At 37.0% G+C, this 14,075-nt stretch overlaps 1 protein-coding gene across 21 annotated transcripts in view; it reads left to right on the top strand.

Annotated features, from left to right (window-relative positions):
- PAM (peptidylglycine alpha-amidating monooxygenase) overlaps positions 1-14,075 on the top strand; it is a 329,113-nt gene that overhangs the window by 277,929 nt on the left and 37,109 nt on the right. For all 21 annotated transcript variants that reach the window (XM_054688174.1, XM_054688177.1, XM_037530112.2 and 18 more), the window contains one exon: positions 9,007-9,136. In XM_054688174.1, the coding sequence (XP_054544149.1) occupies positions 9,007-9,136 (130 nt within the window). The remainder of the gene's footprint in view (positions 1-9,006; positions 9,137-14,075) is intronic.

Here is a 14,075-nt window from a genome sequence, read left to right as displayed (position 1 = left end):
ATTAGCATGCAGTGCCTTTTGCTCACACGGAAGTTTCAAGCACTGTCCATTGGGACTAACCTAATAGTCTCTAGGAGATGTTAACTAGAACCTAGATTTTTACCTCCTCATATTTAAACAGGCACAGCCTTGTTCTAACTCATTCTAAATTTATCTAATAGAATTGTGTTTCTCAAGAAGTGGTCCCAAAACTCCCTTACAGCAAAATAACCTAAGGTACGAAAAATCTAGACTCTTGGATTCTACCAAAGAACAACTCAATTGTTATCTCTGATTATACCTAGAAATGGGCAGTTTATTATGCTTCATCCACTTCATAAACAGACTGGATGTCTGTCTGAACCTCTGCAGTAAGAACAGTAAATTATAAGCCAAGTAACACAAAAATATAAAAGGCAAAGGAGCCTTTTTGGTGAGAATCCAATTCTGTTCAAACATGAAATGTTAAAGTCACAGCATGCTTATTCCAGGACTTGCCTTTGTTACTCTTGTATTTAAATAATATCATGGTCACTTAAAATCATCCCAAGTGAAACTTGTAGTTTGTCTTAAAGCATTGTATTCTTGAGACCTACCTAATTTTTCCGAGAAAATAACCCCCCAAATACCTCATACACATTTAGTTGCCAAGTCTCCTCATACCCTCCAGAGTGGGTATGAGGCAGGGTTTTTCACAATGGCAGGGTTTTTCTGGGATCTGATTCAGGAAGTTTCTTTCACTTTAAATATGTGGGTAAATGTCACTGAAATAAATAAAACAGTGAATTAAAGAAGCATGCAACACAAATCCTAATTATAGAAAGGAAATGTGTGTATTTTCTTCTTTGAATAGTTTTATGTAGTGTTATTTCATTGCTATGACTAAAAATATTTTTAGAATTAAATTCAAAATAGCACAAACTCATATTCAGATGACATATTTCTAAAAGTCTTTTTCTTTTCAATTCTCTTTACTGATTACCATAATGAAATGTAATAGCTAACTTTAGTTGAAGATGTTTCATTCCTTTGTATGCGCCAGATAAAGACCTATCCTCAGGAAGCTGCCATTTGCAAAAATGAAAGTAAAAAGTTATTAGCATATAATGCCCTAATAAAATAAATTAGTAGTCTAATTCATGTGTAGTCCCCAGGGTATGAGCAAGGGCAATAAATTTGATGGGTAATCTTCTACTGCCTCTACCCTACCTTTCCTTTACTCCAGGCAAAGCTGAAAATGGGACTCTAATTATCTGGAGGAATTAACTGTCTCCCAAAGTGTCTAATTTGCTATAAGAAACTGTATTAGCTGCAAAAAAAGAAAGTAGCTTCTCATGATTATGAAAACAAAAATATAAAGCTATTGTGTTGCTTAATATTATAAGTCATACTTATTTCATAAATCTTCAAGGCCTATTATTAATTTTCAAATGAAAAGCTGAATCTTAGAGAAATTAAGCTATTTGAGTGAGGTCACATCCTCTGAATGAACTTTATGACTCCTAATGTGTACCTTCTAGTTCTTTACAATTCAGTTCAGCTGAGCTCAGTCAAAGTGGGGCTAGCTTGCTTACTCTATTCGAATATACCTCCCTGGAGCTCTGGACCCTCAATGCTTAGAACTGGGGGCTTCCACTCAGGACCTTGTTTTGATGCCCCTAGTTCATAGCACCATCACAAACCAGTTCAGTGACATTTTCAGTAGTAGATTTATAGTTCATTGACTGGCCCATGTTTTAGAACTGCAGTATGGTTATGGATTCCAGCCAACTAATTTGAAGATTCAAAGCTGAAATTGCTGCATCAGCACAAAAATCTGAGTGAGACTTATCTGTGGTCAGCCCCGGACTACCAGAGGGTATTGCATTTGAGCAATACCATTTTGTTGACCTTTATATTGGTCTGAATTCCACTTGTTCCCACATCCTAGCAATTGCCTTTAAAGTTGAATTGTCTGCCTCATTCTTGTTTGAGTATCAGTGGGCAGCGAACTGGATGAAGAGCACAATACAATAGAATGACATCTAGCTTTGCAGAGCTGAGGAGGTCCTTAAAGTCTAGCAACATAATGGTTAAGTACTGTGTATTCAATGTGTCTCTGAAAGTGCAAGTGTCTGCAAATAACACCTTTTTTAGATCTTCATTGACCTTGTGTTTAGGTCTTTTGGTGTGGTTCAGAGTTGATTCTGAAAACTCTTTTCCCCAGAGTTGTAAAAGCAGCTTTAGAAACAGAGAACTTTCCTGGGTGAATTCAGCTAAACCAGACCAAAGGTTGTCCAACCATTGTTAGAAAGGGCATGCCTCAAGAAAAGCAAAAATGTGAGAAGTGGTCGTTAGTTGCTGTATCCCTGCCACATATACTCCTCTCTCTCTCTCTCTCTCACACACACACACACACACACACCTGTGCACAATACAGTTTGCCCCAGTTCAAGTCTCCATTTGGCCAAATTAAAAATTGAAATCCACTCCATGAAGGTAGTGCTATGGAGAGCAGCTCAGACTGCTATGGATCGGAATCACAACTATATACTTATTATGTGATCTAAAGATGAGCTTTCTTTTTTTAATTCTATAGACTTAGTTTTATCAGCTACAGAATGAAAATTATAACAATATGACCCTCATGGGGTTGAAATTACTGTCAAATAATATTTCCATGTATTTCAGATAATGTGCAGAAAGTGTTGTGAACTGTTTCTGGCACATAGAAAACATTTAATGAATGTTATAACACATTAGCAATAATTGTGATCTTTTTTGCTATCATCAATGTCATTTCAAAAATTAGATTGGATTTCAAATATTAGATTTCAAAAATTTAAACACCAATGTAGTAGATGTTAACATGAATACTTTAACTTAATCACCATCTATGAAAGAATTTTCTTGCAGTGTACAGGAAAGCTGCTAGATTTGACACTCTAATGTGATAGAGAATATGGTCTGGCAGAATTCTATCACAGTGATGGTTTTGGGCTCTTCAAATCTCTGATTACTTACATTGATCAGCCTTGATGTTTGCCTATAAAATAGGAGGAACAGGGTACAGCATTCAACTTGGTAAATTGAGACTTTCATGCATTCCTTTTTAGTTTGGTTTCCACCATTAGTTTGTTATTCTGACACAGCATGCATATAACAGGAAAAGAAGTTTTAAGTGTCTTTATCCTGGTTGCCTTCTGGAAACTAGATTCATTGAACTGCAAATTAAAACTGCAAATTGCTATGCTCACTTGAAAATTTCACCTGACTGTTAATTTGCTAGCACGTAGATATCTGATTCACCTTATATTGCACACCTCTAGACAAGAGAAATTATATATGCATTTGTGTGGCACTTCCCACCAGTTAAGAGAACTCACAGAATCATTAGATATTCTTATGCTACATTTCGATTTTATTTGATTTCTCTGAACAACTTTTACTTAACTCAGAGCCCATCACGTAACATATTTAAATCGTATGTTTACCTCTAACACAAAACTTAAAGAATTTACAAGATAAACTAACACATTTAGTTGGCTGAATTTTCATCTCTGGAGGGGAGAGGAGAATAATAAAACAAACATATACATAGCCATTACTGTGAATCAGGCTAAGTGTTTAGATACAGTAATTCATTTAATCCTCAAAACAACCATATTTGCAAATCCATTTAGCGAGAAAGAAACTGACACATGGAAAGGTTAAGTCATATGACCAAAGTACTATAGTTAAGAAACCAAGATTTAGGGCCTCCCTGGTGGCGCAGGCGGTTAAGCGCCGCACTGTGAGGCTGTCCACAGCCCCTGCAGCGCAGGTTCGATTCCGAGCGGCCGGCAAGAATCCCACATGGTGAAGCAGACCTCTCCTGTCTCGACCGCTGCTCCCCTCAGCAGTGTATTTGTTCAGTCTGCCTGTTCTGTTCCCCACTTTGTCTCTGGTGAATCCTCTCACCCTCCCGCACATCTGGCCTGTACCCTAGTTCTTGTATAAAAATAAATACATCTTTAAAAATAAATAAATAAATCTTTAAAAAAAAAAAGAAACCAAGATTTAAAACAGACGTACTTGCACCAAGTCTTGGTTTTTAATCATGTTATTATTCTGCTTCTCACAATAAAATAAAATAACATGGTAAATAGATGAGAGGCTATGACTGCTTTTTTTTTTTTTCCAGGCATCTAGTCATCTCACCTACAATCATAAGAAATGTAGATATGGATTTGGCCATGCTTTCTCAATCAGTATCCAATTTGACCAAAATGAAAGTCTCACTTGCAATTAAATTTTGAATAGAGAAGAAATTCAGTTAATGCTCTTGAGCCTCTTGTTACATCTTTGCTAACTTTATGACCTGAGTATAAATATTTCTCCTACAGTTTTTGCTAATTGTAGTCAGCACTTCTGACGAATACCAATCCCAGAATAAAATAAGACATCTTATCCTCACTGAGAATTCTTAAGTATAGCAAAATCATTCACTGCATTTTGTTCTTTTTGTTGAAGTCTTTGAAAGATTTTATCAGGTTTTTCCCTCAAAATCAAATATTAAGGGCCTGTTACTCTGACGTTAAGTCTGTCATTCTGCATTTGAAATTGTATTTTCCACAACTTTATCTAATTCTATTACTCCTCTGCAGCGCAGATAAATGAATGCCCTTTTAGATGCTTATTAATAATTTCATATGAAAGCAGAATTGCTCGCTAACATTAATCTCTTTCTTGGAAAGGTTTAATTCATTAATCCTTTCATTGATTTAGTGATGCAATTTTAATAGTAGTATTTTTTTTTCTGAAGTCAGTAACTTGTTTTCCATAATATATGGTGGACAATGAGGCTTCAACTTTACCTTACTTTTGATGAATGCAAGAATTCTTCTGAAATAATCTCACCATTTGATATCTGAATTGCAAGCAGCCGAAACTTCGCTTTGGGAATGGTTTACCCAAGGTTATGTGTATGAAATTTGTATGTACTTTCCAAATTAAGACTAAGTCTTCCTACATCATTAACTAGTCACATAATGAGTCACGTCTTTAAAAAAGGCTCAGAGGAGTCTGAACTCGAATTTTTAACTACTTCTTGATTGAAAATGTTAAATTAGAGCCCAGGTATATTTTATCATGCAATTTCTTTAATAAGGATTTGAAATTTTCCTTAATAGGGGATTAGAAAGTAATCACCCTTGATATTGATGCCTGAAGTCTGACTCAAACCTACAGTTCTTTTCATTTATTCTAGCATTCTATGATTCACTTATAGCGATGGACAGGAATTGGAAAAACATATATATGTATGTATGTATGTTTGTATACACACACACATACACACACACATATGATTGAGATATATGTATCCCGTAGTCCCAAAGGACTAACTTGGATTTTGATCATTTAATCTAAAAGGAAACACCCTTTAACTACCTAATAATCCTAGAGTTGATGACCCTAGTAGCAAAACATCAATTAACTGAAATAATGTTGACAGACAAGAGCATGAACTCAGTTTTTCTTTTAAGAACCTTGAATTTCTTGTTAACACAGAGACCTAGATTCTGAAAGTTTTTAGGTCTTGGCTAGGTGATCTTAATGAATGTGCAGTGATATTTTAAAATGAAATTAGAATTGCTTAATATAATTTCTTCAGTCTTTCTTGGCATGCATGCAGTAATTCTCTTTTACATTGACTCACTATGAAAAAAGCGTGGCTGTTCACACATCATCTTTTTATTCTCTTGAATATTAACCACCAATATGTTTTAATAAATATGTTCTAGATATTCACAAAGACCTTTACACAACGTTTTATAAAATATGTATTTCATCACAGAGCAATGAATTTATTTTATATGTTGCATAATTTCTATTATATTAGTATCTCTGCACCTTCATGAGTATCTAATTCTCAGTATCTGTTTATGGATCACTGAATAGAAAGATCACAGGAGGACCTCCCTCATGGCCTAGGGGTTAAGTCTCAGGGAGATGACCCACATGGCGCAGCAGACCTCTCCTGTCTCACCCACTGATCCCCTCAGCAGATCTGCTTGTCCTGCTCCCCACTCTGTCTCTGGTGAATCTTCTCACCCCCTGAACCTTTGCCCTGTACCCCAGTTCTTCTACGCAAATATAGAAAAAAAGTTCATAGGAACCATGGTATTTATGTCTTTAATGAATATAACTAACCAATTAGCATTTTTACTGAGTCTCTTCACAGTGTCTTGTGCACAGTGCAGGGGGTGAAAAGGTTTTACAAGTGAATTATAAAATTATATATTTAAATGCCAGTTGAGGACAGAGTTCACTTCAGTGCATTTATCAGGCTGTTGTAGACCCTACCCTGTTCAAAGCAGTCACCCCTGAAAAGATGTCACCCCTGCCCTCCAGAAATTCTGTCTAGTTGTAAAGTTTCCCTGAAAATGAAAGCAATTAAATAACTATATTGTCAGGAGATTCAAAGTATTCTTGGAGCCAATCTGGAATCTTTAGGAGCTGTTGAGTGAGTATTGCGTGATGACCTCCCAAGGACAAATTGTAACTGAAATGAAAATGAGTAAAGCACGACCTGAGACCAGAGCAACTTTAAAATAATTCAAAACATTCTTGGGGGAAATGATCTTTTTGTTCTATCTAGATACCTCTAATGACAACATTTGTACCCCACTTCCAGAGTTGACTTTCAGAAATAGTTTTAACCATGTCACCCTATGCTTTAAAACCTTCTATGGTTCCCAGGTGCCTGTAGCAGCAATTTGTGTCTTTTTTTTTTCTTCCTATTATGACAAGTGTGCTGATGATGAAGTTTATTCTTCTGAACAGCTCCATTCACATCCACTGATGTATCCGGAATTGTTTTCAAACTCAGACATGCCAACTGTAATTCTGCTTCCCTTCTCACCAACTGACCAAAGTATATCAAAACGCTTGAGTGAAAGGCATTCTCATGTGTTCTAATAAATTTCAAAAGTAAATTACTCCCAAACTCTCTGCTTTACTGCTAGTAATTTAAAATCCTTGCAGAAGCCTCAAAATTAATCATAGTATAGATCAGATCACGACACCACAGCTCAGAATCACATCCATTCATTGTTCTATACAATGCATTTTCCAGTCTAAAACAGAGCTTGGGCTCTGTTCTGCCTTCTGCTCCACCACCTCCACCTGACACACACAGGCAACCTTTCCAGATTACTTTTTTTTTTTAAATAATTATTCCTTTATTGTAAGCTTTTTGTTTATTTTGCATAGAAGAACTGAGGTACAGGTCAGAGATGCAGTGTGAGGATTCACCAGAGGGGGAGTGGGGAGCATAACAGGCAGCTCTACCGAAATACATTGCTGAGGAGAGCAGCAGGCTAGACAGGAGAGGTCTGCCGCACCAGGTGGGCTAGCTCCCTGGCTGGGGATGGAATTCAAGCCATAGCAGTGATAGCACTGAAACTTAACCCCTCGGCCATCAGGGAGGTTCCTTTCCAGATTGCTTAAATATCTGGCAACACATTCTGCAATTGCAAACATCTTCACTTTGTTATTTTTGACAGAAATATTCTCTCCCCACTTCGATACTCATTGAACCTCACTTATCTTTGAGTGAACAGAAATGTCTCTTCCTCTGGGAATTATCTTAGGTCTGACCTTAACCCTGTCCTATCTCAGACAAGCTTGGGAAGGATAATGGGCCCTCTCCTGTGTTCCTGCATTACTTTGTCTCACTAGTATGTGGTTTCTGTTTTTTCTCATTTTCTCCTATGAGTTCCTCAAGGTCAAAAGCCAGGTTTTATTTCTTTGTGTACCCTGTATATAACCTAGTGCCTTGTAGAGACCGTGTACTCAAGGGAATATTTATTGAAGATGTTTCAGCAAAGGTAGGGAGAATTGATCTAGGCATCCTATTGATTTGGCATGATTTGTTAATTTTTATTAAAGACGTGCAAAGGTAAAATGTTTTGAAAGATGAGCTACCATTTCCTTTGGTATCACTGAGAGATTTATTTTAAAGTTCTTATTCTCACACCTGCATCCTCTCAAGTTTTCAAACTGATTATACAAGGCTGTGCTTCTTCCTTTTTTCCCTCCAGTCTTCAGTGCCTATCTGAGGATTTCACCGAGTGAAATGCTACATCCTCCAGAGGGTGGGAAGGAGAAATGAAACTCAAATTGCTGCTTTTCTGCTTCTCAGCATCTCTGTTGAAGCACTGGAGAGAGAAAGAAATGCTGACACTGATACAATAGATTGCACAGTATCTTCATAATTGTATATCCTCAGTTAGTATAGCAACTCCATACATAGTTCCTCTTTATTCATCAGCATGTTTTTGTAAGAGGGATGAACCCAGGTACTCTTTAAGAATAAATGTGTTTTGATCAGAAATGAGAATAATTTGGAAATCATTCAATCAGAGTTTTTCTCACTTTTTTCTTTTTCTGATGGTAGGGAACAATGAAATCAATACAGTGAAATAGTATCTTCATTTTCATAAGAATACTGAAGTTAGGAGAAATGAGATAGCTGTTTGTTTGAGGTGTGAAACAATGAATAGTTTATTACATGATATAATGTATATTGAACATCCAGGATTTATACAAGCATTAGATAGATGATGAAAATATGTAATAAATAGATAGGTAGAATGACAGGCTTATTGCCCATTTTTACTATTTATTTACAACATATAAAGCAGTCTGTTAAAATAATGTCCTTCCTATTGTATATTGTTCAAAGATATTAATTTAAAATAAGAAAATTGTCAAGAATAAGATAGCCTCAGATTTGTTCTCTAATAACTTAAGAGTAAGCTGCTTTTACTGTCATCATATTAACAGAAGGGAGTCTATAGTCCCAAACAAGTTCAGAATCACCTGTTTAATTTCACAGCTCAGGAAGGAACTTGGCATGTGCATGTAGAGCATGACTTGGTTTTATTTTTTCTTTGCATCTAGTGGCGTTACTGCATGAGCTGCTTCTAACCATTGTGAAGCTTCATGAGGTTATTCTAGCTGCTTCTTTTTTTTTTACACTAAATGTATGCATTTGTCTTTTAGATTTTCATATAGAAGAGGCACTGGATTGGCCTGGAGTGTACTTGTTACCAGGCCAGGTTTCTGGGGTGGCACTGGACCCTAAGAATAACCTGGTGATTTTCCACAGAGGTGACCATGTCTGGGATGGAAAGTAAGTAATACTTTTCCTTCAAGGGTAAATGAAAATAAAAGTGGCATGCATCACTTTCATTAGCCTACTATTAGTGGTGAGAAAACTATCAAGGTTCTTTTTAAACTTGATTTTAGTGAGCAAAATACATTTATTTTAATGTGTGACTGTGACAAGTGGAAAAGATACCATGTACATTTCAAAACAAAGTGATTTCATCAACTAGTTTATGGGGAGAAGACAACAACAGTGATTCGGCAACAACAGTGATTGACTATTTTGTTCCTTCTTCAAACTACCCTCATATTCCTGCGGAGAATATTTTTTTTTAAAGATTTATTTATTTATGCAAGAACAAAGGTACGGGTCAGAGGTGCAGGAGGGTGAGAGAATTCACCAGAGATGGAGCAGGGAGCAGAACAGGCAGACAACCAAAGACACTGCTGAGGGGAGCAGCAGGTGAGGCAGAAGAGGTCTGCTGCGCCGTGTGGGATTCTCCCTGGCCAGCCAGCAATCGAACCCATGCTGCAGAGGCTGTGGACAGCTTCACAGCTCAGTGCTCAGCCCGCTGCGCCACTGGGGCGGCCCTGGAGAATATTTTAAATGCATTTAAGTTTCACTTGTGTTCAAAACTTCAATGAAACGGCATCATAATAAATGACCAACTAAGAAAAGTTATTAGTTGACTATAATAAAACACTGCTATTTCCAAGCATTGGGTGCAGAACTCTCCGAAGGCCACTGGCCTCCCTGTCCATCAAGCTGTTCTGTGGCAGTGATAACAATTAGCATTCTGGAGATTGTGGTTGGGCCAGTCTGCTTCTACTGTCGAATTATTGAACACCGTGGCCTTCACATTTTTTATAGGTCACTTTTATTAATTAAATTTGCTATTTTCATGAGCACCAAAGATTTAAAAATAACTCACTAGGATCGTCAAATATACTATTGGGTATTTTGCCTCTGGAATTTTCTTTTTAATCTTTCATTCTATCTCCAAGCATCTTCTTAGAGGAATTTTTGGTGAAAATAGCTAAGATTTATTTTGAGTACTTACTGTGGGCCCGTCACCATTCCAAATGTTTCATAAGTATGTCATAACAATTAGTAATTGTTATTATCATCACCTTTTGCACATTTTACAGACGACCATACCTAGAGGAGGTACACAGTTAGTGAATGGCAAAGCCAGACTTCTGTTCCTTTCCATTTTACTCCAGAGTTGCTCCAATTACCCACTTCCTTTTATAGACTGTAAACACTCTCAGGTGATTGTCTTTTTAAAGACTTGCTCCAAAATGTAGCAGGTTTTTAATATTCTACTGAGAATGAATATTCATTTATTCATTTGTTTTATGACATTTGGATATGAAGGTAAAGTTTCAAATATCTTATAAATTACATATAATGGATCTTGTCTTTTTAAGTGTACAGTTATAAGGTCGCTGGAAAACAGGATCTACATATATAGTTAGTAGTTTATTCTCTTCATTTTAAGAGATGTTGATTAAATGTACATTAAATCTAAACTGTCACATCTGCCTGTGTGTAGTTTTTTTATGTACAACTGAAGCTGTAATTCAGTCATTTCAAAGTAGATTTGTAGTTTTGTTACTGCTTAATTGTCCTTCGCAGTTGTCACACTTGAAAATGCAATCTGAGAAACAGACTACTTGAGAGTTTACAGCAAACTATCGAACTCAACATTCCTATTTATGCATCTCTATTACATCATCTTAGTTGTTATTGAACATCTAATGATATTTTAACAAGTGCTTTTAAAAGCAAACTAACAAACTGTTACTATTCATTGTAAGAGAGTCTTCATTTTAATAAATATTGCTATATTTTCTGCACGGATTTCTAGTCACATTTTACCAGACTAGAAAATTACAGCATCATTTTCTCCCATTGATACTGTTTCAGCTAGCTAAAGCTAAATTGGACAAAATCCAATTTTCCATTTTAATGCGATACTCATTCCAAGTAAACAGTAGAGGCCAAAATAGAAAAAGGGATCAGAAAAGGACAGCCTGGAGTAGGAGATGACACAAGCTGATGAACCAGAAGCTACATAAGAGCATTTTCTGTGATGTGTATGACAGTCCTAGCTAAAGGGCTACCTTTTTCTGGATCTGACTTTCTTCTAGATAACTGGTATCACATGTACATTCCAGTTTCAGTGCCAAAGTCCCGCTGTGTTTACCCTGACAAATGGCACCATTTTGGGGGGAGGGGTATTTGTTAAAAATGCAAGAATTTTTCAGAGCAAACTTGCTGATTTAACTCATTAAATCTCTTTCTTTTTTTAAAAGGTTTATTTATTTATGCATACAAGAACTGGGGTATAGGCCAGAGGTGTGGGAGGTGAGAGGATTCACCAGAGACAGAGTGGGGAGCAGAACAGGCAGATTGACTGATATACACTGCTGAGGGGAGCAGCAGGCGAGTCAGGAGAGGTCTGCTGCACCATACAGGTAGCTCCCTGTCCGGGGATTGAACTAGTGCTTCATAGGTTGCATCTTAACCCCTTGGAACCAGGGAGGCCCTAAATCTTTTTCTTCTTCATCTTTATCTTTCAGATCTAAAAATATTTATTATTTCTTTTTTTCTTCTGCCTCTCTTTATTGCCTACTGGTCTTGGCATCCTTGACAATCTATAGTTGTGAGGAAATTCTCTCTGGCACTCAGACATCTGCTTTCAACCACTTTCTGCATTATCATTCAAAATTGGAGTATTGGAAGTGGATTACTCTGTTAGCTGTATTTTAGGAAAATAGATTTGGATTTGTGGGGTCTATTCTTTGAACACCCATGCATGATCATCATTCCTACATATAAAAGTCACATTACATCAAACAAACAAAGTACATAGTTTTCCTTTTCCTTTATTAAATATTCAAGGCTTGTAAAATAAAATGACAGTGCTTTCCTATAGAATTTATGATGTGCTGGTGAGAGACAATGAAAATTTAAGATAAGGTAGAAATTTTATTCTTGCTACCACTGTTTGAATAGAGAAGGGACAAGTCCTGTATTAATTTCCCTGAGATCTTTAAATCCTGCTATTTCTTTTTTTTTATTTAAATATTTTATTTTATATAATCCTTACATCTTTTTTCATCTTTGAACAATGTGTGCATTTTCATTTTGGTTATATTCCCGATACAATTGCACCTCCCCCCTTATTTTGACTCTAGTCCTTCCTTTCCCCGCCCCTCCATCTGACGACCCCCCCACCCCGGCCCCCCCTGCATAGAGTGTCTCTGGTTTATAGTTGCTTGTTGATTTCGATTTTTACTTTGTATTGATTAGTCTTTTTCCTGGTCTCTTATTTACGTTTTCTAAATTCCTGCTGTGAGTGAGACGATCCGGTATTTTTCTTTTTCTTTCTGACTTATTTTGCTGAGCATGATCCCTTCTAGCTCCATCCGTGTTGCTGCAAACTGCATGTGTTTATCTTTTTTGATTGCTGAGTAATATTCCATTGTGTATATGTACCACATCTTCTTGATCCAGTCATCTATTTTGGGGCATTTGGGTTGCTTCCAGAGCTTAGGTATTGTAAATAGTGCTGCTATAAACATAGGGATGCATACATCCTGCTATTTCTAATAGTCACAAAATTGCAGGTTCCAGTAAGCCAAGACTTGCTGTCCTTCAAATCTAAACACTGTTGGGCCTCCCCTGGTGGTGCAGGTGGTTGAGCGCAGTGCTTGAAGCTGTCTGCAGCCTCTGCAGCGCTGGTTCTATCCTGGCCAACCAGCGAGGGTCCCACATGGCGGCAGACCTCTCCTCTCCTAGCGTGCCCGTTGCTCCCCTCAGCAGTGTATTTTGTCAGTCTGCCTGTTCTGTTCCCCGCTCTGGCTTTAGTGAATTCTCTCACCCTCCTGCTCTTCCAACTGTACCCAGTGCTTGTATAAATAAATAAATAAATCTAAAAAAAAAAAAAAAAAACTCTTAATTCCTTAGTTTTTAGCGGATGATCATTGGTTAGGTATCAGAAAAGTCTTAGTTAATAATAATCCCTAACTAATACTCAGTATCCAAAGTTTTTTTGGAAATGTCTTATCAGCTCTCCTTTATAAATACTAATGTCTATTCCTACCTGATATCCCCCAATCAGACCTTACTCTTCTACTTAACCATACCTGCCAACCAAATTAAACATAATCATAATAAGCCACTCAACCTCTTGCAAGATGATTGTCACTCCTTTCTTCAATTTTATTTCCATTTTTCTCCCTTTCTGTCCCTTCCTTTGAGATGGCTTCATTCAAGAAGCTTCTTTTAGCTCAGATAAGTAATGCCGATTACCAGCAGGGTGTAATGAAACTTTAAAGAGTCTCTTGTCTGTCCTGGTGTTAGGGCAGTGTGGTAGCTAGAGCTCTTTAAAGTTTAAATACTGCCCAGCAGGAGCTGGGTAGCTCCTGCCTTAGTAACAGCTGTTCCTGGGTCTTTGTCTTGAAATCACTGCCACTGTCAAAGCATCTGGCCTCTTTCATCTATCTCAGCTATTATTGATATCCTACTATGCAGGACTCACTCAACTAAACCCTGGGTTTTACCCCTAATTTTTAGGTGTTAAAAGTTGTTTCCACTATATTATTTATCATTTCTTCATACATCTTTGTAAGAAATCTTGGAAGTTGTATCATTTTTATAAGTATTCTATTACCAATAAGAGTGAACACCCAACACAAACTTACTTAGAACAAGAGATTTATTCGTTTGTACAAATAAAAACTTGAAGGGTCTCTGTAGCCCAAATGACATTAACAATTTTCATTTTCAAAGCATTTTCTCCTGGTTGACTCCATCTCTACGCCATGGTTCCCTGTGCAACCTGCCTTCCCCTTGCAACTTCCCATTGTCATACTAGTCCCAGAGAAAAGGTAGTTCTCCATCTTTGATAGGGCAACAGAAAATCCATAAATTGAGTTCTTTAGCTTTCTTTGAT

This window comes from Talpa occidentalis, unplaced genomic scaffold (assembly GCF_014898055.3).
Source record: "Talpa occidentalis isolate TD23 unplaced genomic scaffold, MPIMG_talOcc4v2.1 talOcc4.6, whole genome shotgun sequence".
NCBI classification, from domain to species: Eukaryota; Metazoa; Chordata; class Mammalia; order Eulipotyphla; family Talpidae; genus Talpa; species Talpa occidentalis.
This window is presented reverse-complemented; position numbering and strand designations above follow the sequence as displayed.